Below are 22703 nucleotides of genomic sequence, written 5' to 3'. Positions count from 1 at the left end.
TTTCCTCTGAATTCTTCTAAGAGTTAAAAACAAAGTTCACACACTGATTTAGAACCATCAGATTTTACTTCAGGAAAATCTAATACCTTTCAAAAAGTTATAATTTTAATGTCAGCACAAAAAATTACTTCCTAACATTTCATTTGAAAATAGTTTTTCCGCAGCCAAAGATGACTATATTTGAATTACGGTACTGCAAGGCACATACAAAACTCCTTTCTTCAAAACATACAGAAGACTCCCTGAAATAGAATTTTTAAATCCTTAATGATTAGAAACACTACAAAGTTAGCATTTTTAGGTAAAAATGTTGCTTCTATAGGATCATGCACCTTTCTTAAAATCAATTCAGCACGTATGTATAAATAATCCCTTTAAAAACATTTGCACTTGAAATGCAGATACGGTGATGCTGAAGATAACACTAACGAAACCTGAAAGGTACTACAGCTTGATACATTTTGTTATTGCCTTCATCAGAGACTGTATTATCTCCAGTATTTTCAAAGATTTGAACTTAATCATAGGACATAAAGGATTCTTTTCTTTTTAAACAATATTTCCTTCATCTCTAACATAATTCTTTTATAAAGGATGCTAAAATGAATTCTATCTTTTGTTCAGTAAAACTGAGGACAGAAGCATTTAAATGCCTCTATTAAATTCAATGCAGCTTAATTAGGGACCAGGTACATCTTTTTCTCTGAAAAGTTTTGGTCAAGCATGTCTAACTATAAAAGCAAATGGAATTTTAAGAGGTAGATTTTTTCCCCATGATGCATTTTGTTAATAAATGTATTGTCAAGAAAATAAAAACAAGCACTGAGTGTGTTTTCTTAAAGTACAGGGTCTAATGAAAAAAAAAAAAGATAGATATGATACTTATTACAGTCTGACATTTTAACAGTCATAGTATTAGATATTTTGTGACCAGTGCATTTTGAACTCTCTCAGGATCAAAATACGAGTCTGCTGACTGTATTAAATCCTCCTCCACCCCCTCCACCAGTTGGTCCACAGCTTCCTGGTGGGTCATTGTCATCAAATCCATTTGGCCGAAATGAACAGGAGGCAGATGCAGCTTGGAGGGCCCGGGCTCGAGCATTCAACTCTTGTTCCTAAAATTAAAAATAATTTTAACAAAATTAAAATCCTAAATACAATGGATGGACATATCACCTATATAAATATTTAAAAACTGCTTTAATTCTTATAAGCATCCTTCAGATCTTATTAACTTTAAAAATACTGACTACACTAATCCTTTCAAATCTTACTAAAGTATATAATCGCAGATGGAGCAAACGAGAGAGAGAGCAAAGTCTTGGTGTAAGTCTACAGAATGACAGGTCATAAGGGCTGTTTATTTCAATATCACACTTTACAGAAGAAACTGAAGCCCACAGTCCAAAATTTTCTCTACAGAAATATTACAGTTCTTGTCAACACTCATCAACACATACAAGAAAAGATTTCTTTTCTTATACACAGACTGCAGAATTTAAAGGTTATGACAATGGATGATTACTTTCTAACAAGTGGGGCTACTTTGGAAGTGAGTCGTTACAGTAAAAGGTAAGAATAATGAAAAAAGGCTGAATTTTTTTCTACCCTTTCCTTGGACTATTTCCCAGTAAATAAAACATCTCAAAACACTGGAAATTGGAACCTATCTTCTTACAGTAATACTTAAAACTTTTCTCTACCAAACCATTAAAAATCTTATCAGGAAACATATTCACCTATGTGCCAGATACATATTAAGTTCTCAATAAATATCAATGATCTCAAGTTAGAATACTGTTAGGTACTTAGCCACAAAAAGAGAAAAAGTGAATAAATAATGGAAAATTCATTTGGCAAGTTACAAAACTGGGTTCTCAAAACTGGCACAGACTATTTGAAAGAATATGTAAAATATTCTGGCATGTGCCAATACTTCTGGGAAAGAACCTATAACTTTCAAATGAGGTCCATGTCACTAGGTCTAAAAAATGCTGAGATCACATAACCCTTAACCTGTTAGGCATAATCATTCTGAAGAACTTTTGAAATACAATTAACAATAACAAACACTGTACTGTATCCCCCCCTTTTTAAACTAAAAGCCCATTTATTTTGCTCCATCTGGCAAGGCAATGTTACTATGTAATTTCTAGTCAGCTTTTTTTTTCTAGTTAGAAATTAAATAGTTGTCTAGTAATTAAAATTAAGTAGTTAACTATTAAATAAAATTAAATTTTAATTAATTTAGTGATATCCTTTTTGCTTTAAACAATGTGAGACTTAAAATTTAGAACTGCACAACACTGGAAAACTGAATGAAAGTATGTAACACTTTTCCTTTACAGTGACAATAGGACAATAATGAATGGCTCATCACACCAAATACTGTATAATTCGGATGGAACGGGGTAAGCGGCAAGAGAGAGACAGTCATTTAGAACTAGGCTGCCGTACAAGTAGTTGTTACAGTTCTAAGAGCTTTGGGCAGTCCTAGGTCAGAAATTAGACTCGTTTCTCATCTTTTCAAAATCCATGTTTCTCCTTTAATAATATCTCACCCAATCACTGATATATACTGTATTTCCCCATGGATAAGACGCTCCCATGTATAAGACACACCTTAATTTTGGGAACCGAAATTTGAAACAAATGTCTTATATAAAATGACTGAACTCAAGTTTTATTCATCATAAAATTCAATATAACTCCTCATCACTGTTAAAACTCCCACCTATTAGCTTGTCCTCATCTATGTCTGATGACTCTGATGACGAATCACTGTCCTCAGTGATTCGTCCTCAGTTCCATCTATGGCATTTGAAATGCCACCACTGTATAAAAGCACCCAGTTTTTAGACCACAAATTTTTCGAAAAAGAGTGCATCTTATACCTGGGGAAATATGGTAGGTAATTGGCATATTTCCAAAAATTAAGATGGCATCGGCTCATATTTTCTCTATTTTATATTATAAAAATTTTCTGTTTCAACCTAACCCTCTTACACTCACCCTGCCTCTTTAATCTTTATGAACCATACTTAACATGTAGTGTTTACGTGCTATCTAGCCAGGACATGGCTGAATACATTCTATTCCCTGGATCATACACCTTCTGACTAGATGAGAGTCTTTGCGAAGCAGCTCTAACAAATAGTCTGAATTTCTTATTTTTTTCTGTAAAATGTATTGTCATTGTCAATCTAGTACACTGACATACTCCTTTAAAAATGTATCATATTTGAGTATTTTATAATAAATTTCAAAACTTCTGAGAAAAATTCCCTCTAAAAATTAGTAAAGTCAGTACAGTAGTTGACCATTTCTTCTCTCATATTATCTGCTCCTTTTAGGAGTTTTGAGACTTTCAAACACAAAAGTTCTAGAAACTAATTTAAACTCATAAAATTACTTGGATTACCCAGTTAATACACCTACAGTTTCACCTATAATTTACTGCTGGTCCTTTCTATTAATAGCAATTTGACAAGTTTCAAAGAAAAACAGTTCTTTTATCTCCTTGATTTTATTGCTCAGATTGTTAAATAATACTAATATCCTTTCTCTACATATTCCACCTTTTAGTGTCCTTCATTTTATCTATCCAAATGTCAATAAGTAGCCCTTAAAATACTTATAAAGGTCTAGAAAGAATTAACACCAAATTTAGCAGTTGTTTCTCCTGGTAGGTGGAACTAAAGGGAAGAGGGAAGATACCTCCATTTTATTAAACTCTATATTTCTGTATGATTTTAGAATAATCACATCTTCTATAATTAAAAACAAGATCTTTAATTGCTTGAAAATGTAGAAGTTGGGTTTCAAAATTAGGATTCTCATTTAACCAACTGTCCAATGTTTAAGTATTTTCCACAAATGGAGCTTGTGTTTCCAACTTACCTGTAAGTATAGTTTATTGTCTTTTGTTATAGCATCCATAAGTTCTTTCTGTAGAGGTGGGTCTCCATTTATCCAGAGTCCAGTGGTTGATTTATTACCGCTTAAACCATTAGTGCTGTTCTGTTTTCTATACAAAAGCACATACGCTGTGTCCTTTGGAAATCTACTCGTGATTTTCTGGACGGACTGAAATGAAGTAAACGTCACTCTGCTGTCATTAAATAAAAACCACTCTTTCGACACTTCTTTATTTTCCAAATCCTGTTCAATAACTGCATTGGGACTATCTCTTGCGAGTATGTGACTTGGGGGGGAAGCTAATGCCAGAGTGTCAGACTGGTGGCACATCTGGTACGAGGACTCTGTACCGGTGATGTTTCTGGCGTAAGAGTAGTAATGCCCGCTTTCTGAGGATATACCAGAGTGAACAACAACAGAACTTAATAGATAGGGCACCAACTTGGAGCAGCAAGCTTCTTCAGTCCCAGAAGGCTTTAATTTTTTAGCTAGGTTTTCACTAATATCGGTGAAGTCAACATCTACAGACCAACTTTCTGACAATGAAGAGAAAGAAGTAGTTCTTTTAACTGGCAACTCCAAAACCAGTGGCAGTGACACATTGTCTAAAATTTTTCTTCTCACGTGATACTTCTGATCATACGAGAATCTCAGGAGAGTAAGAATAAGGTACTCAGGTTCCTCTGTGATTTGCATAGTTTTCTCGGCATTCTGCAGAGAGGCACAGTTTTCGCAATAATACTGGTTGTCCCCCGTGAGGATTTCTGGAGCCAAAAAATAATTTAGTAAGTCAGTTACTGAAGGTGTGGGTTCGCCTCCTGCTCTCTGAGGTACGTCTTTAGTAACACAAATCTTGCTAGACTCATCAGGGACAGAAGTGTTTTCGTTACAGCAACATTCCTCAGGAGGACGGCCCACCATGCTTTCACTCATCGCTGAGTCACAGACAAAGGCAGCTGTAGCTGGATTATAAAGGCCTGGGTCTTGCAAAGGACCGGGCACACAGGCTCGCATTAGACCACTATCCCGTGCGCTTGGGGATGATGCTGGATCCTGAAAAGACAAGCTGTCCATAGAGGAAGGAGGGCAAAAGGCAAGGGAGAGGTCTGTAAAGGCTTCCACTTTCTGTGAGGTACTCCTGCAGTTCAAACAACAGATGTGAGTTTTTAGTTTTCCTCCGAACATTTTTTCTATCAGAGTCTTCTCACCATCACTTGTGTAAGGGGTCTCTGTCAGTATCGCTGCCTTACTGGCCACTTCCTGCAAAGAGGTTTCAATGCACCCCAGACTTTCAGAAGGCTTGTGTGAGGACTGGACTTTCAAGATCTTTTCTTCTTCATGGAGCCTGCAGGAGAATATATCATTACACAGCTACTTACTCAAGCTTAAAGTTCATTGCTATTTAAAAATATCAATGGCTTATATTATATAAACAAATTTTTATCAGATATAATGTTTATGTATAAAAATCAAATTTCTTCTCTTTTAATCAAGAGGAATATATTTGTGGACAAAAGTAGGTTTACAGTTGTGAGTACACAAAACATAGGTTTTAATCTTGTATTATTATTTATTACCGTATTATTTTCCAAATGAACAACTACAAACCTATTTCTGCTTACCCCTGTATCGACTAGTTTGAGAACATAGATCGAAGAGAAGCTATGGGCTATTACTAGCCTATATTTCATTAAACTTTCCTCACACTACTATTTTATAGCACTTACTACGTTGTAGTTAATATACCAAATCCACCCAATTATGAACCGGTCTAAAGGTTTATACACTTTTTGGTCTCAGGACCCCTTTGTACTCTTAAAAATAATTGAGGAACCCAGGAGCTGAAATGAAGTAAACGTCACTCTGCTGTCATTAAATAAAAACCACTCTTTCGACACTTCTTTATTTTCCAAATCCTGTTCAATAACTGCATTGGGACTATCTCTTGCGAGTATGTGACTTGGGGGGGAAGCTAATGCCAGAGTGTCAGACTGGTGGCACATCTGGTACGAGGACTCTGTACCGGTGATGTTTCTGGCATAAGAGTAGTAATGCCCGCTTTCTGAGGATATACCAGAGTGAACAACAACAGAACTTAATAGATAGGGCACCAACTTGGAGCAGCAAGCTTCTTCAGTCCCAGAAGGCTTTAATTTTTTAGCTAGGTTTTCACTAATATCGGTGAAGTCAACATCTACAGACCAACTTTCTGACAATGAAGAGAAAGAAGTAGTTCTTTTAACTGGCAACTCCAAAACCAGTGGCAGTGACACATTGTCTTATGTGGTTACATCTATCAATATTTACTGTATTCAAAATCTGAGAATAAAAGTAATAACAAAATATGTAAAAACCAATAATAAATCCATTTAACATTTTTACTGAAAAAGTTATATTTCATAAAACCAAAAAAATTTAGTTAGAAAAAGGAAACTTTTATTTTGCAAGTTTTTCAAGTATTTGGCTTTAATAGAAGACAGCCAGATCTTTGAATCTGCTCTGCATTCAACCTAACATGATACGTTATTTTCTAAAAGTGCGTGAAGGAAATCTGGCTTCGACTACATGTCCGCAGAAGTATAATTAGAAAAGACCCTTGAAAGTGTTTTTGGGGATCCTAGTTATTCCTCATACCACACTTTAGACCAACCACAGTTGAATGGATTGTAATACATGAGAATGTTTTCTATTTTTAACATTTTTTTTTATTATTAAAGATTTGTCTGCAAGCCAGATGCAGCCATCAAAAGAGCCACATCTGGCTCGTGAGCCATAGGTTCCCGACCCCACAGTTGGTCTAAAGTGAGAAAATTACAAAAAACAAATTAATAATAAAAAGGATCCTTAAAATACATAATAAAAGCAAGGTATTTTAAAAATTAACACTTGAAATGTATTTTTAAGACTAAAACAATACTGTGTAGAAGTGTTATGAAAGAACACAATTCAAATCATAACTTCAAAAATAATTTTTACCTGTCTAGCAGAAACCTGAGGTATTCAGAACAGTCTTGCTGTGATCTGGGGGTGAACCATGGAGGTCTAGAAGCCTCGAAGAATATCCGAGGTGCATATGCTTCTCTCTTGTTATCAGTAGAGAAAATACAGGAGGTAATTCTCACACCATGAACCAAATAACTGAAATCTTAATATATGGTTAATAAAGATTACTTAAAATTACATTGCGCTTAACCTTTACTATAAGCTGTTAAAATGAGGGCAGATAAATTAATAAAAAATAGATTTAGATAACCTTCAGTTATAACTTCTCACTCTGCAGATGAGAATTAAGATCTAGAGAAACTATGTGACTTGCCCAAGGTCATACAGCTAGCTACATTAGTGACAGAGATTGTATTACAACCCAGGTCTAACTCTTAATGTAATGTTCTTGGTATTATCTTCTATGACAGTCATATAGTTATGTGCTTTGCTCCACAAAATTATGTTAATTGTTCATTACTGTGAAAATCTATTAACTCAGTACCTACAAACTATTAAAAATGCATTTAGGCCCCAGCCGGTGGCTCAGTGGATAAGAGTATTGGCGTGGCATATGGACATCCTGGGTTCGATTCCCAGTCAGGGCACACAGAAGAAGCGACCATCTGCTTCTCCCCTCTTCCCTTTCCCCTTCCTGCATCCAGTGGCTCGATTGGTTCGAGTGTGGCCCTGGGTTCTGATAGCTCCGTTGGTCAGAGCGCCTCATCCTCAGGCACTAAAAATAGCTCGGTACTTGAGCATTGGTCCCAGATAGGGGTTGCTGGGTAGATCCTGGTTGGAGTGTACGTAGGAATCTGCCTCACTATCTCCCTTCCTCTCACCTAAAAAATAAATAAAAAAAAAATAAAAGATTTCTACATGAAGGTGCTTATTAAATAAAAATAAAATTTATCTGTAATAATTAGGAAAATGGGTAAGCATAAAAGGGAAAATGGGAGGAAGAAAAAAAACTGGTATATCCTTAAGTATCTCTTAAGCATTTCTAAGTGGATTTGTTGTGCTGGGTGATATATGATTTCATCAGTTGAAAGGGGCTTTTCAAGTTTGATACAATGTGAAATTTAAAGAATATTATGATATTAACATGTATACTATAGGGCAGGGGTTGGGAACCTATGGCTCGGGAGCCAGATGTGGCTCTCTTGATGGCTGCATCTGGCTTGCAGACAAATCTTTAATAAAAATAATAATGTTGAAAATATAAAACATTCTCATGTATTACAATCCATTCATTTCCTACGGCTCATGTTCATGGCTGTGGGTGGCTGGAGCCAATCACAGCTGTCCTCCGGGACAACACCAAAGTTTTATTGGATAATGCATAACGTACACAGGTCGTTGTATGGCTCTCACGGAATTACATTTTAAAATATGTGGCGTTCATGTCTCTCTCATCCAAAATGGTTCCCGATCCCTGCTATAGGGATTAACATATATTCACTACCTACATTTATACTCACCTGTGTATGAGCCAAAAAGGCAAAGAGATGCTGTAATTTTTTCATTAATGAGTTGCACCCATTTAGATTTAAAGATAATACTTGTCTCCTGAAACTGAAAGACAATAAAATATAATAATTTTTGTACATACACATGCATTTTTTAAAGCTAAAAGGAAGTTAGTTTAAGAATTTATACTCAAAGTAAAGATATTTGTACTTGAGGACACAAACTCTGGCTCAAGGTGAATCTCTCTGTTACACCAAATATCAAATCAAAATAAACTGTTCACAAAAATTAGGGGATATTTTCTCGCTTCATATTCATTTTGAAATATTCTCTAATTTTTGTGAGCAGTATAATTCATAAGAATATATTATATATGATATAATAGAAACATAAAGTAGAATTTATATGAGTTAGTATTCTAATACTTCCTGAGCACTAAAACCACTTTGGTTTCTGAATAAGGCAATTATATGAAAATAATAATATTTCTGCCATTTATAAGAAATAATATGAAAACAATCTTACCAGTTTACATTTCATCAGCATGCATCAATTTTTTCAGTTAAAATGAATATAAAAATGTTCAAATTTAAACTTACTCTGTGGCCATAAACAATGCTTGTATAACACTGTTCATATAACATGTATTTCCTAGATTAATAAGGCCAGTTTTCCCAGTTTCAGATTTTCCAGAAAGTCTGGACAAGCAAGATGCCAAAGCATTGGACTGAGACGTCCAGGCACTTTGATTGAGAATCAATTTAATCTTCTCTTCACTGGGTTTAGGGAAGTCCTGTAGATCATAAAAAAAAAGTTGAAAAATAAACTATTTTTGTTATTAAATTAACTAACACCTTAAAGAAGTTTCTTCCACTGACACTTAACCATTTCCTCCTTCCACTTAGTTTTGATAGTATTTAGTCATCAAAAATAAATGAAATTACCCTTTATGTAAAAATAATTGTCTGAAAAGAAATGAAAAACAAAGTAGGGTTTATCAGTTGAGGAATACTAAAAAACCAAGAATTCAAATCACATTTTTACTATTTGTTTCCAATTTGTCAGCAAAATGTTTTAAAAGTAAAACTTTGAGCCTGATCAGTAGTGGCGCAGTGGATAGAACAATGACCTGGGATGCTGGGGACCTAGGTTTGAAACCCTGAGGTCACTGACTTGAGCCCAGGGTCACTGGCTCGGCTAGAGTCCCCCTGCCCCTGTCAAGACATGTATGAGAAGCAATTAACGAATGACTACAAGTGCTGCAACTACAAGTTGATGCTTCTCATCTCTCTCCCTTCCTGTATCTCTGTCTCTCTCTCACAAAATAAATCTAACTTTGAGATCAGAGAGTATACTGCATTTCCATTCAAAGACAGCAGAAGACTTAAATTAGCACACAATTGAAAAAGCTACACGAACAATTTGCTTTTAAATTTTGTAATGAAAATAAAAAATATCTTTTTCATTCACTACTAATTATTTACCCAGTATTAACCCTTATCAATAAAATTTCAAGGGAATCAGTGGATGAAACATGAAAGCATCTAAGTATTTATACAATGACCTGTGACTGAAAAATAACATTCAATCTCACATTTAACCATATTGAAAATAATTACAAAATACAGACTCTTCTTACCTGCTTTGTGATATATGACATAAAAATTTAAGAGTAAGTAATTTCAAACATGAGTAGAGCACTGGAGAATTAGAAAATCATTAAGGTTCTTTTGTGTTGCTATTATCATCTGGTGCTTATACCTCAGAAAACAAGTAATTTCTGAAGGAATTTTAATCTGTTTTTGTATTGCTATTAGAAAGTGCTTTCCTGGGTTCAGCGCGAGATCCTAAGACTATTTCAGTCAATAGAATTTTCAACAATTAACATCACTAGCTTTCATCATTGGATATAGTGACATCACAGAGAGAGATTAACTTGACTATCAAATCCATGACAAACAGCTCCTACCCCAAAAGACAATTACTTCTGTGTCAAATGTCATATCAGTAGTATGCACTAATTGCTGAACAGTGTTGTGTTCTGGGCTCAACCACTATAATTTTGACTTAGCTAACTATTATATATAGTAAAAATAAAATGTTTTTATTCATTTCAGATACAGAAGTAAAGATAATGAGACCTTATTGTATTTCAGACCTTAAGAAGAAATACTATGGATAGACTGATTTATAATAACTTCTGATTAAGTCCGGCTGAGGTAACCCCTCCAATCCTTTTGTTACACCCTTATTATGCAGTACGTTTACTAAAAGAAAGTTGTGCTTATTGTGACCCATTCTTCAAGACAAACAGAACCACCGCATTTCAGATCCAAATGAACACAACTTGAAAAACAAGGTAAGTTCACAAATCATTCAAGTAAAGATTCTTTGAAATATGGATATTCATGAACAGTCCATAGATAACATGGAATAAAAAGCAGCAAAGAAGCAAAGTCTAATATTTGACTTTCTTGATTCTATGATGCACCTTACATACTTTTAACACTTCTGATATTTAGAGCAATTCTTATGTATACATCACTTAACATGGCATTTCTTTAATAAATGTCCCCAGAAGCTGTTACAAATTTAAAGATATGCCTTATAATTGATAGCATTATAGAACTGAAGAAATATGGTTATTATTTAGATTAGTTACAGAAAATAAGAGAAGACATTATCTCCTAAATATTAAAAAACACTGATTTCAATTGCATTTTCCAAACATAAAGCATATTACCATACAGTAGTAAAATGAGTAGCTAGTTATAGGAATGTTTCACCCCATCATCTATCACATCATGGGCTACAGATCCACAAATATTGGTGCAACTCCTATCATACCTTTATTGCTTCCAGAATCGGTTCATAAAGATCTGGGAACCCAGAATAATGATACATCATACAGTGTATCAATTCTGTTAACTGCACTAAGAAGGCGGTACTGGAGGGCAGACCATCACTTCTGAAGGAGTGAACCAAACTCACTACATGAGGAACAATCTGAAGACAAAAGAAGATAAACATTTCTCAATTCATACAAATTGGCAACAAAGTTTCTAGGCTACACAATCAGCAAATACCTTTCTATATGTCCCGCCAGACTTTTCCTAAAAAATTTGAGAAGTAAAAAATTTCTGGACTATCAAGGTAAATCTACTTTTCAAAGTTACATAATTGTAATTTCATATAAAACCCTTTCTTCATCCTTATTTCTTCATCTAAAACACAAACAAAGGTACAAAGTAGGAGCCTTAGTCACTGCATTCTAAAAAATGCCAAATTGTTCAATGGGAACAAAGTTTTAAAAGATAAACTTAGTATTAGCTTAAGAGCTCCATCTAGTGTAAATTTTAGATCTTTCATCCTTTACACATTATAAAGTTTATGTAAAGAAAAGTCTTCAAAATACCTTATGCATGTAACTAAAATGGCAACTCAGGCTGCAGGATTACCTTTCTTCTGGATAAGCACAGGGGATGTCTCATGCTAGCACGGTTATCCTCACAAAACCACCTCTATTCTTCACTTTAGAAATAAAGGGATTAGAAGCTATTTTTTCTTTCTTTTTAAAAAACGGAATGTTTTGGGGTGACGCTGATTAATAAAATCACAAAGGTTTCAGGTGTATCATTCCACTACACCTTGGGTTCACCACTCCAAGTCAGGAACTATTGTTTATTATTCTAAAGGGATTGAGGTTGAAAACAAAAGGGAAATCTAAAGTGCTTACTGCTCATAAACATACAGGAAATTGTTAGTAGTATAAGCACAACAATGTCCTTTCACTATAAAATTAGACTAAAAAGTCAGTAAGAACCAATTGCATGTTATTAATAAACTATTTTGCTCATTCCATTAGGACAGTGCTATACTTGCTCCCACTAATTATTAATTATAATCTGATACTATCTATTTACATTTCATATGTAAAAGCACCTTCCGTTTGTAGAACATTTTGTTTTTGGTTGCTAACTAGTGATAAAAGTGAAGTTATAGTTCTATGGTCTTATCATCAAAGAGCATTAACAACAATTATACTAATATCCCAATCAATTCCCTTGCCTTCCCCCTGAAAAGAACAACCACATTCTTGCCTTAATACCACTATTCCAAAAAAAAACAAAACAAAAAACCACTATTCCCATTCTGCTCTGTCTGGTTTACACTTATGCTTGAGGTCTTAAATCACATTTCAATTTCTGCACCACCTTCTTTAATCTTTATCAAAGGTCTATTTGGACACAAAACTACCGCTTCCTAATAGGTTAACTCTATTCCTATTGCCTCTTCATTTCTAAGCAAATCTGAATTATAATTTTGTTGCATCTATCAGATACCCCCTTGCTAAAATAGAAATATAAATTTATTTTGTTTCTTTAGAGGTGAAGGGGGAGAGAGATGAAAGAGAAGAAGATAATTTTTAAAATGATTATTTATTTAAGATTCCAAATCTTCCAAAAGCTTTTGGGATGTAAATTTGGTCTTTGTAATCTATGATTACATCCTATATAGTCAAAATTATCACTGACATAGAAATAAGACTAAGTTCTTCACAGGCATATAGATTTATATGCTTGGAAATGGATTATTTTTTTGAATGAGCAAATATAAATATAGGGGTGGGCAAAAGAAGATTTACAGTTGTCCATATGGAAAATATACAATGATTAATAAATAACAATACAAGAATAAACTGTTTCGAGTACTCCCAACTATAAATCTACTTTTGCCCATCCCTGTATTTGTAGATATTATTGTAATCCTCATTAAACTTAAGATACTATTTGAGAAAATGTGTATTAAATTTATTTACTTAGAAGCTTTGATATTTTTATTTAAGTTTAAGTATCTTTCCAATTATAAAAAGCACATGAAAAGCACCTTAGTCCATAATAATACATATAACAATCTTGATTTGCTCTAAAATACTCTAAACATATAACAAATAATGACGCTGGTGATTCCAGATTACTGCTCAACTTAACTCCTAACCTGAGTCCTTTGCTAAGTTTTTAGAGTTATAGGTGATTTAACTACCATATGACCCAATACTATATGCCCAAGTTAATTTGAGTTGAGCGGCAGGTCAGGCTAATCCAAGTATGCAGGCAGTAATAAGGTCTTTGTTTTTAGGCCTTCCTAAGCCAGGTCACATTTTCCATATCAGATCTAACTATTCCTTAAATAAATGACTTCATATTTCCTTACTTTAATAAGTCAAATATTTCAAAGGCAGCCATTTATCTCAACTACCTTTTTCTTCTTTCAGAGAGATTAAGAAATGTGTTCCATGATTAGAGTAATGAACCATAGAGTGGATGATCAAGTCATATTAGAGAATCTCCATCTTGGAATTTTGAAAATAAACTCTTTCTCAAATGGCACACACATGACTGTGTCTGAGACAGAGGAAATAATTGATGGTTTTGTTCCTTGGGAGACTTTGCTAGTCTACGTGCTCTATTAGCCCAAGCCTGAGTCCTGTTTGTATATAAACGATATAAGGTTGTTGACTGATAAGCAAGCTCAACAATTAGGGCAATTAACTGCAGAAGCCACTCATCCTAAGTGATACGTACAATGTAATTACCTGTTAGCAAGGCTTCCTACAAAGCCTGCAAATTTTCCTTCAGCAGAAAGGAGACACTGAGTAGTCTAGGTCAGTATATGGTGCTCCAAGACTAGCTCCATTTCCAGCTAATAATAAGTGAATCCTATGTGTCATCAGTATCCTCCGAATTTGTCTGTGGTGGGTTGGTATTGCCGAGATTTACAATGTTGGTGCACCCATGAGTTCTAGTTCTGAACAACTGAGGAGCAGACCGTGGAGGAGGCGAGTGACCAGATAAATGCACTGCCTGCCTGTGACGCCCGAGATAAATGCAGCTTCCCCAAATAACACCGTGTCATTTCTCATGGGCAGTAACTGAGAGTTCAATTACTGAAGTAAAATCAAATCAAAACCAGTGATGTAGCTGGTTCAAAGTGGTAGGATTCAGATTGTATTTTAAAAGAGGAGTCAACAGAATTTGTAGGCTGTAGTTTGAGCCCTAATTCTGGAGCTGATGTTTTCATGCTTTTGGAATTCTAAAGTGGTTTTCAACCATTTTATTCCTTCTATACTGTTCGCATGTGCAACTGGCAACTGTCAGTGACAATGACATGTGACACCTCACGCAGAGCAGTAACTTCACAATTGCTGGTTGTGGTGACAGGAGGAGTGGTCTTGGTGAGATCCATAATATTCTGACATACATTCCTTGGAGGGAAATCCCACAATCTCAAATTTCTAAGAAGTCATAAAGCTACATGCAAATAGATTTAGAACCAACCTACAATCTTTTCACTATATACAAATGTGACTCAGTATTAAACTAAAACTCTAGGACAGGTTTTTCAATGGAGAAAGCTTGTGTCATAACTCACCAAATGGAACGCCTCCGGAGAATGCTGAAAACTAAGCAGCATGTGAGAAAGAACTGCAAGAGCACCAGGTCTCACAAGAGGAAACCGAAGTCGATTAAAGACCTTCAAAAAAGACAAGATGTCCATCTATAGGGTTTGTAAGGAAGCTGTGAACCCAATCAGAGGTTATTTTCCTAGGCTAAAATTTATTTACGTGCACATTGCCCGTCCTGGAAGGTTCTATCATAACCTGTTACCCTAGTAAACTTTAGGAGCAGGAGAAAGTTGGGAAATAACATGACAGAGATCAAGGGAATATAATGGCCTAACAAACTCTTTAAACCTTCTGATCAAATGGAAACACATGTTTAAAGATGATACTCTCCTCCTCCAGTATTCACTCAATTCTTTCGACACCTGTGTATTGAGCACTCACTATTGCTTAGCACTGGTCTAGGCCCTGAGGGTAGAACAGTGGATAAACCCATCTCTTACAGGGCTTACGGTCGAGGGTGGCTAGGGACACTAACAAGTAACACAGACATAGTGCTGTGAAACAAAGAGTGATAAATAGGAGACGCAGCCTGGCAAAGGGCTCTGCTATTTTATACAGGGGATTTAAAAAAAAGTTCATGAGAAAGGTGACATCTGACTATAAAAAACTGACGGAGCCCAGGCCGGATAGCTCAGGTGGTTAGAGCATAACCCTGAAGCACAGAGGTTGCCGGTTCGATTCCCGGTCAGGGTACAAACAGGAGCTGATCAATGTTCCTGTCTTTCTCTCTCTCTAAATTAAAAACAAACAAACAAAAACCTGGAGGAAGTGAGAGTAAGCCTGACAGATACCTAGAGAAAAGCACAGCAAGCAGGGCGGAGCCCCAGCACTGCAAGGGCTCGAGGCCCACACCCCGCTGTACTAGATACAGCAGGAGGCCCGGGTAAGGAAAGCACAGAAACAGGCAATTTAACACTGGAGACTGGACAAGAAGCAGCAGTGGGCCAGACCAGGAAGGGCCTGGGTGACACCTGTAGCAGACCAAGGACAGGAGCCAGGTGGCTACTGCAATCGTTACAGCAAGAGGTGATGACTTGGACCAGGGTGGTAGTGATGTAGCTGGTTAGCAGTTGTAGCATTCTGGACATGTTTTAAAGGTGGAATCAATAGGATTTGTAGGACAAGGGCTGAGAGAAAGTGAAGAGAAAAGGATAGCTTCAAGGTTTTTGGTCTGAGCAAGTGGAAAATTGAGCGGCCATTTGAGTTAGAGAAGACCAGGTCTAAGAGGAGAAAGAAATTAAGGGTTAGATTGGGATAAGCTGCATCTGAGATCCAATTAGACACCTGGATATGTGAATATGGAGTTTATGGAGGAATAATGGTTTATATTTCTAGTTCATTAACTTAGAGATGTGCTAAGTATGGGCTGAGAAGAAAGTAGATCCAAGAAGAAACTCAAAGGCACTCTAAACATAGAAAGACTCACTATAGAGATGCCAGTTACCAAAAACAAAAACCAGGAATGTGTACGTCCTGGAAACTAAGTGAGCGAGTGATCAACTGTGTCAAATGCTGCTATGAGGGCAAATGAGAGGGGGCCTGAGAAATAACTCCTGCGTTTAGCAACACTGGAAAGTACTGGTGTCAAAGACAGTTTGGGCAGAATAATCTTTGTAAAGCTTAATTAGTTGGATTCAAGGGATAATGGAAAAAATGGGTTTTTGTATTAGATATGAAAACAGCAAGATTATTCTGGTTACCTATGCTTAGATAACATTTTAAATTTCCATAGCCTATCCAAAATTATTATCCAAAGCCAAACAAAACAAGAACCCATTCAAAATTAGATGCCTTAAAGGGGACAACCCCAAAATAAAAAGATTGATTATACGAGTTCATACATTCTAATAGATTTATATACTCCCACTTACCAGTTCTATTTTCAGTAAAGTGACATCTATCAAAATAGTAAACTTTTGGACAGCTGCCAGTCCCTTCAAGAGTGCAATCACCCATGTGTCTACAAACTGAGCCAACGGCCAGGACAGCCAGTCAATCATTCTGAAAAAGAAAAAGAAAACTATTGTTATTGACAATATTTTCAACATTATTTAGTTAGAAGCAACAGGTGATAGTAGATAACCACTCACTTTGTGACTCAATATTTACTGAGCTTGTTTGTGCAAAGCACTGATCAAGACGTAGGAAACAAGTATAATCGGTGCTGGTGCTCAAGGAATTCCCAGTCTCGTAAGCTGAGTTTCTTATAACACATTTCCATAAAAAGAATTTCTGATAAATTATGGTTTCACAACAGGCTTTAAATTTGTTACGTATTGATATTTAGAATTTATTAGTCAAATTTACTCCAAGAAGAGTAGTTCAAATACAGCTATCTGAACTAGACATATGAATGTAAACCAAAATTTTTCCTCTCTGGAAATAGGAAATTCCGTTAAGAAATTGGGCCAAATGTTCATATTATTTGACCCAGTAATCCAATTTTTGAGATTATATAATAAGAAAATAGTAGTGAGGCCCTGGCTGGTTGGCTCAGTAGTAGAGCGTTGGCCTGGTACGTGGAAGTCCTGGGTTCGATTCCTGGTCAGGGCACACAGGAGAAGTGACCATCTGCTTCTTTACCTTTCCCCTCCCCTCTTCTCCTTTCTCTCTCTTCCCCTCCTGCAGCCATGGCTCAAATGGTTCAAGTGAGTTGGCCCTGGGCACTGAGGACAGCTCCATGGCCTTGCCTCAGGTGCTAAAATAGCTTGGTTGCTAAGCAACAACCCCAGATGGGCAGAGCATCCTGCGGTGGGGGCTTGCCAGGTGGATCCTGGTGGGGCGCATGCAGGAGTCTGTCTCACTGCTTCTCCACCTCTCCCTTAAAAAAAAAAAAAAGTAGTGAAAAACAAAAAACAAAAAGCCAGGATTCTAAACTCAGAGTAATCTGGTTTAAAAATTTCAATTCACCATTTATTAGCTGAGGGGCCCTAAATACTTATGTAAATTATTTAACCTCTTTGTGTCTGTTTCTCTCATCTGTAGATTATAGGTAAACATGCTTACTGTATAGGGCTGGTATGAAGTGAATGAGTTAATACATAACACTGGAAAGTCACTGTGATGCCTTTCTTCCATCAAATATTAATGCTGTGGCAATAAGTAAATACTTTGTATAAAATGTAAACTATATATAAATACTAAGTACGCAAACATGACTTTTTTAAAACTAATATTTTAAAAGGACTGACTTCTAAATTGAAATGGTTATTTTCATAACAGCTAAGTTATAATTATAACTGTCTACATTAATTCTGGAGTATTATCTTTATTAATGATTTTGCTCTTAAAATTTAAATGTTCCATTAGACATTAAGAGCAGCCCCAGAGTTCAAATGCATGTTAACTATAAGTTATCAGTATGTTCCCTGTTTCCTACACACATTTTGTTTCCCTTCCAACAACGATAGTTATGTTATTAAAGTAGTTCCTGCCAACTGTTTCACGTCTTCCAGCTACTATTAGGCTGATTTTCCTAAAAGTCTGTGGTCATTCCACACACATCTTTATATATTTGATTCCACAATTTCAGTTTTAAACTGTTTTCCCTTATTGACAAAAACAACAAAATATCTCCTCCTCCCAAATATACAGTTACTATCTATAGCCGTGATAGCGAAGCTATGACACACGTCAGCACTGACATGTGTAGCCATTTTCGATGACACGCGGCCACATGCGGCCGCATACCAGAGAAGTATGGGGCCGTATGCCAATAAGGACGTTTCATCCTCGGCTCCTGCACGGCCAGGTGCAGGAGCCGAGGATAAAACATTTGCTGTAGTGTAGACAGTCTGTGCTGGAGAACTGTAGGCCAAAACAACAGAACTCCGGCACAGAGCATTTAGTTCCAGGACTTCCGGTCAGGCTGTTAGGGGATCTTTGACTTCACTTCTGGCTGGCGGAGCAGGGAGCAGCGGAATGCTGCGGGGAACACATCTCTGGGGGTCCTGTGATCGCCATTACCAGCAACCACATAACCACAGCAACCATCACCCAATCTACTGTTCTGGGTGTTGTGGATTTCTAATTGACCATCATTACTGAGATAAGTGAGGGGGAGGCTGGGAGAGACGAGTTGCCTGTGCTATGGGTGCCATTTCCCGCCATTAGAAATAGCGGCAGCCATCTTAATTTACATAAGATGCAACTTGCAGAATTTCAAGACAGCATCTGGGCTCAGGTGTTTGTCGACTTGAGGTCAAAGCTTGAGAATCTGGAAAGGGGCCGCTTGGAGAATCAAGAGGAGTGCCACTACGAACAGGAAATTTGGAGTGCCTGGAACTGATTACCAGACACTTTTAGCACCCTGAAAAATATAGCAATGGCTTTACTCACAATTTTTCCCTCTACGTATTTTTGTGAGACCTTATTCTCAGCGTTAAATAATATCAAAACCAACAAAAGAAACAGACTGACAGATGAAGTTAGTAGCACTTGCTTGGGCTTGAAGTGTACAAAATACCAACCTTCAATTGAAGATTTAGCCAATGAAATTCAGCAACAAAAAAGTCACTAATAGGTAGGTTAGTTAAGGAATTCCCCTCCCCCTCACTTATCTTAGTTCACGGCACCCCACACAAGTTAAATAATATCAAGAGCAACAAAAGAAATCGACTGACAGGTGAACAAAGAAGTCACTAAGCAGGTAAGTTAAATAATTAGTTTTTGGTTTATTAAATACAGTTATGTATTACAATTATACATTTTTGTTATTTAAACTATAAATATTGTGAATTATGTTTTTTTTCTCAAAGTGACACACCACCCGAGTTATGCTCGGTTTTTTGGTGAATTCTGACACACCAAGCTCAAAAGATTGCCCATCACTGGCCTATAGTGTGATAAGTACCTGCAAAGAGCTTGGGTCATACTTGCATCTTTGACATTGGGATCCGTAGTAAGGCTCCTGATGAGAACTGTGATCATCTGAAGAGGAATATGCTGCACCAGGCTTGCCAACGCTACAGAAGGTTCAAATGTTGCATCTGTTTTTTAATTGAAAAGAAAAAGGGATAGGACAAGGATGCTCAAGTCAAGCATAGAGAGAACAATTAACAACAACAAAAAGTAACTGCAGCAAAGGTGTTCATCAGGAAGCAGTTGCTATGCTCCACATCATGGGTACTCTAACATAAGAGGAATGTTACATTATAGAAATTAGAGAGTAAGAGTAACCATGGTTACTCATTCTATAGACAAAACTATCCCACACCACTATAAAAACTGTTGTTTACTACTGCCATATTTAGTCCCAAAGTTACTTTAGTTTCTTGAATTCTTTGCTAAAATTTTCACTTATAAAGCAGAAATGCAAGGTATTTGAATTCCCACGTTAGGTCCCCCAAAGAAACTTACATCTATTAATTACAGTAGCTTTTAAATTGTACTAACGAAGATTTAAAAAAAATCTTTTAAAGTAGAAATTAAGGTAAATTTTGGAGGGACTCTGCTTAAATAGCAAACTCAAGGTGAGCACTGCGCCTCCAAAAATGGGGCAAAGTGCTGAACCAACAAGCTCAGGGGAGCCCTGCACGGTGGCCTTGCTAACTCGGAGACCTAGAGTACCATACAGGATGATTTGAAATGAAAACTTTCTAATTCAAAGCAGTTCATCGTGGGTAGTCATGTTCTAGGGCGGCATTTTCCTCTACCAAAGGTCTGTACTGACCCTTAACTGAGCCTGTCTGTGGTCTCTCTGCATCTACAATAACATACCTGACTGATAATGCACCTTTAAAATGTTAAGAGTGACCACCCTTTCCTGTCCCTTCCAGGGAACAGGCACCCACCAGAACAGAAACCACAAACCCCCTTGTTGTTATTATCATCTTCATTGTTGACCATCTTATGCCTATCTCTATAAAAGAAGTTTGGAGTCTATAAATTTTTACTTTTAATCCAATCCCAATGATTTCCCCGCTCTGCTTTTTTCTGGCTTCCCTCATCTATCACCAATGAATTTCATGTAACCCTTTTTTGCCTTCCCCTTTGATTCTAATGTATAAAATAAATGGTAAAATTGTCATTTCGCAGAGCATTTTTTCAATCCGTTGAGATTTGGCTTCCTGGCAACTGTTGAAAGTTTGCCTCAAATAAACTCATAAAAATTCTTACAGGTTTGGAAATTTCTTAGGTTGACAGCACCTATACTGCTACAGTTGAAAATGTTCTGGGGAAATATAACAGTTCTAGCAACACAGGCAATACAAGAAAGATTACAATTAAAAAAATAAACCAACTCAGATACTACAAATGCACAGCTGATAATTCTTTCGTAAATGTACTTAGTTCATCAGCATGCATAGAGCTTGTTAAAACTGGACTCTTATTTTTGGTTCTCAAGATAAAGGAGAACATCTCTTTGACAAGTTCAGTTTCCACCAATATCCAGGGAGAATGACTATATCAAGTAGAAAGAAAGTGGACAAGATTCTGGATCTATTGTTTCACAACCTACAGAAATAGAAGCTCCACGTCCAAACAAGAAATGTAAATGTACAGGTACAATTACTGAATGACAAAGCATTTTTTTGGCTTAGTATCACTTGACCCCTCCCTGCTTTCGAGGGATGCAGTTCATGGGCTAAAGCACGAGTGGAAAAACACCTATTTAGGTCCTCATGTTGTTTCCCTTCCCTCATTCTAGCCGCCACCTTTCATGAACACTACACAGACAGAAAATGTCAATATCCAAAAACTACAGAGCTAACTGGCATAAGTCAATAATAAAACAAACTGCAGTCCACGAACTTTTAAAACATGGGAAATTTAAAGATAGGGGGGAACTCATGTAACAAAATGACAGGGTTACAATACAATCAATAATAATATGGTAAGCATTACTACACTACCCTTAGTCACTAATGAATAGAAGCTTTATATAGTAGCTGTCATCCTGGAAGCATTCCGTCACTTGGGCGGAGGACGGGTAATTAAGCAACTTGTTTAGTGCCAAAGGTCTTAGACCTCCACATTCTCGATATATAAATAACCCGAGTAGGTTAGTGGATGGGAATAAAATTTCGGATGAGGCACTCAGATTTTCTCTAACAATATTTTCAGGGTGGGGAAGCAACATGGTGTGTATGAGTGGGAGAGAGAGATTGAATTTCCGAGATTTCCTGGGACTACAATGACGCTTACCCGTGGAAGAAATGCTTGCAAAAATTTCTTGCAGCGAAGGCAGCAGCGTGGAGGGCTCGGCCTTCCAGATGTTCTGCAGCAAGTTACTCACTTTCGTCACCTGAGAGACGTATTCCCGCAGCTCTTTCTCCTGGGTGGACTGGCACTGGAAGTGGCCTATGGTGCGAACCAGCTGTTGACAGAAGGTGATGGACAGTTTCCCCTTGGGGATGCATTGCACGAAGTCGGTCAGGAGGTCGCTCAGCCGGGCACACAGCTGCGGCTCCGGCCTCTCACACACCAGGCGTAGCACCTCCACCTGCAGCAGGCTGAAGAGATCCAGCACCGAGGGGCAGCTCATGATGAGCTTCAGGCCGTTGTGAATGTAGTCCAGGACGGCAACATCCTTCCTGTCCAGCGAGTGGTAGCCTTGCTGAAGGAGGCCCAACACGAACGTCTTGTTGAAGAAGGCCTCGAACTCGGGCCGGTGGTACCGTGCGTAGGCCTCCAGCACCTGGTGCCCCACCTGCCGCTGAAAGGGGTCCTGGCCCTCCAGGATGAGCCGAGTGGTCAGGTCGAACATGGCCTCGCACTGCGCCTTGTCCAGCCAATGCTCGGCCGACTCCACCACCTTCCGCACGATAGCTCGCTTCAGGGGGAGCGGGTGCGAGGAACTCACCAGGCCCTCCAGGATCTTGTCCATTGTCGCCACGCTGCGAGGCCAGGGGGCAGAGGGCGG

At 37.2% G+C, this 22703-nt stretch overlaps 1 protein-coding gene across 1 annotated transcript; it reads right to left on the bottom strand.

The window, feature by feature from the left end:
- Window positions 1-231: 231 nt before the first annotated feature.
- Window positions 232-22672, bottom strand: USP38 (ubiquitin specific peptidase 38). Its single transcript, XM_066385817.1, has 10 exons — window positions 21986-22672; window positions 19692-19827; window positions 16711-16840; window positions 14806-14907; window positions 11221-11379; window positions 8973-9166; window positions 8385-8478; window positions 6898-7004; window positions 3904-5266; window positions 232-1118 (listed from the first exon to the last, which is right to left on the bottom strand). The coding sequence occupies exons 1-10, from the start codon at window positions 22665-22667 to the stop codon at window positions 957-959; spliced, it is 3129 nt and encodes a 1042-aa protein (XP_066241914.1). The 5' UTR covers window positions 22668-22672; the 3' UTR covers window positions 232-956.
- Window positions 22673-22703: the final 31 nt, after the last annotated feature.

Source organism: Saccopteryx leptura, chromosome 1, assembly GCF_036850995.1.
Source record: "Saccopteryx leptura isolate mSacLep1 chromosome 1, mSacLep1_pri_phased_curated, whole genome shotgun sequence".
In the NCBI taxonomy this organism is placed as follows: Eukaryota; Metazoa; Chordata; class Mammalia; order Chiroptera; family Emballonuridae; genus Saccopteryx; species Saccopteryx leptura.
This window is presented reverse-complemented; position numbering and strand designations above follow the sequence as displayed.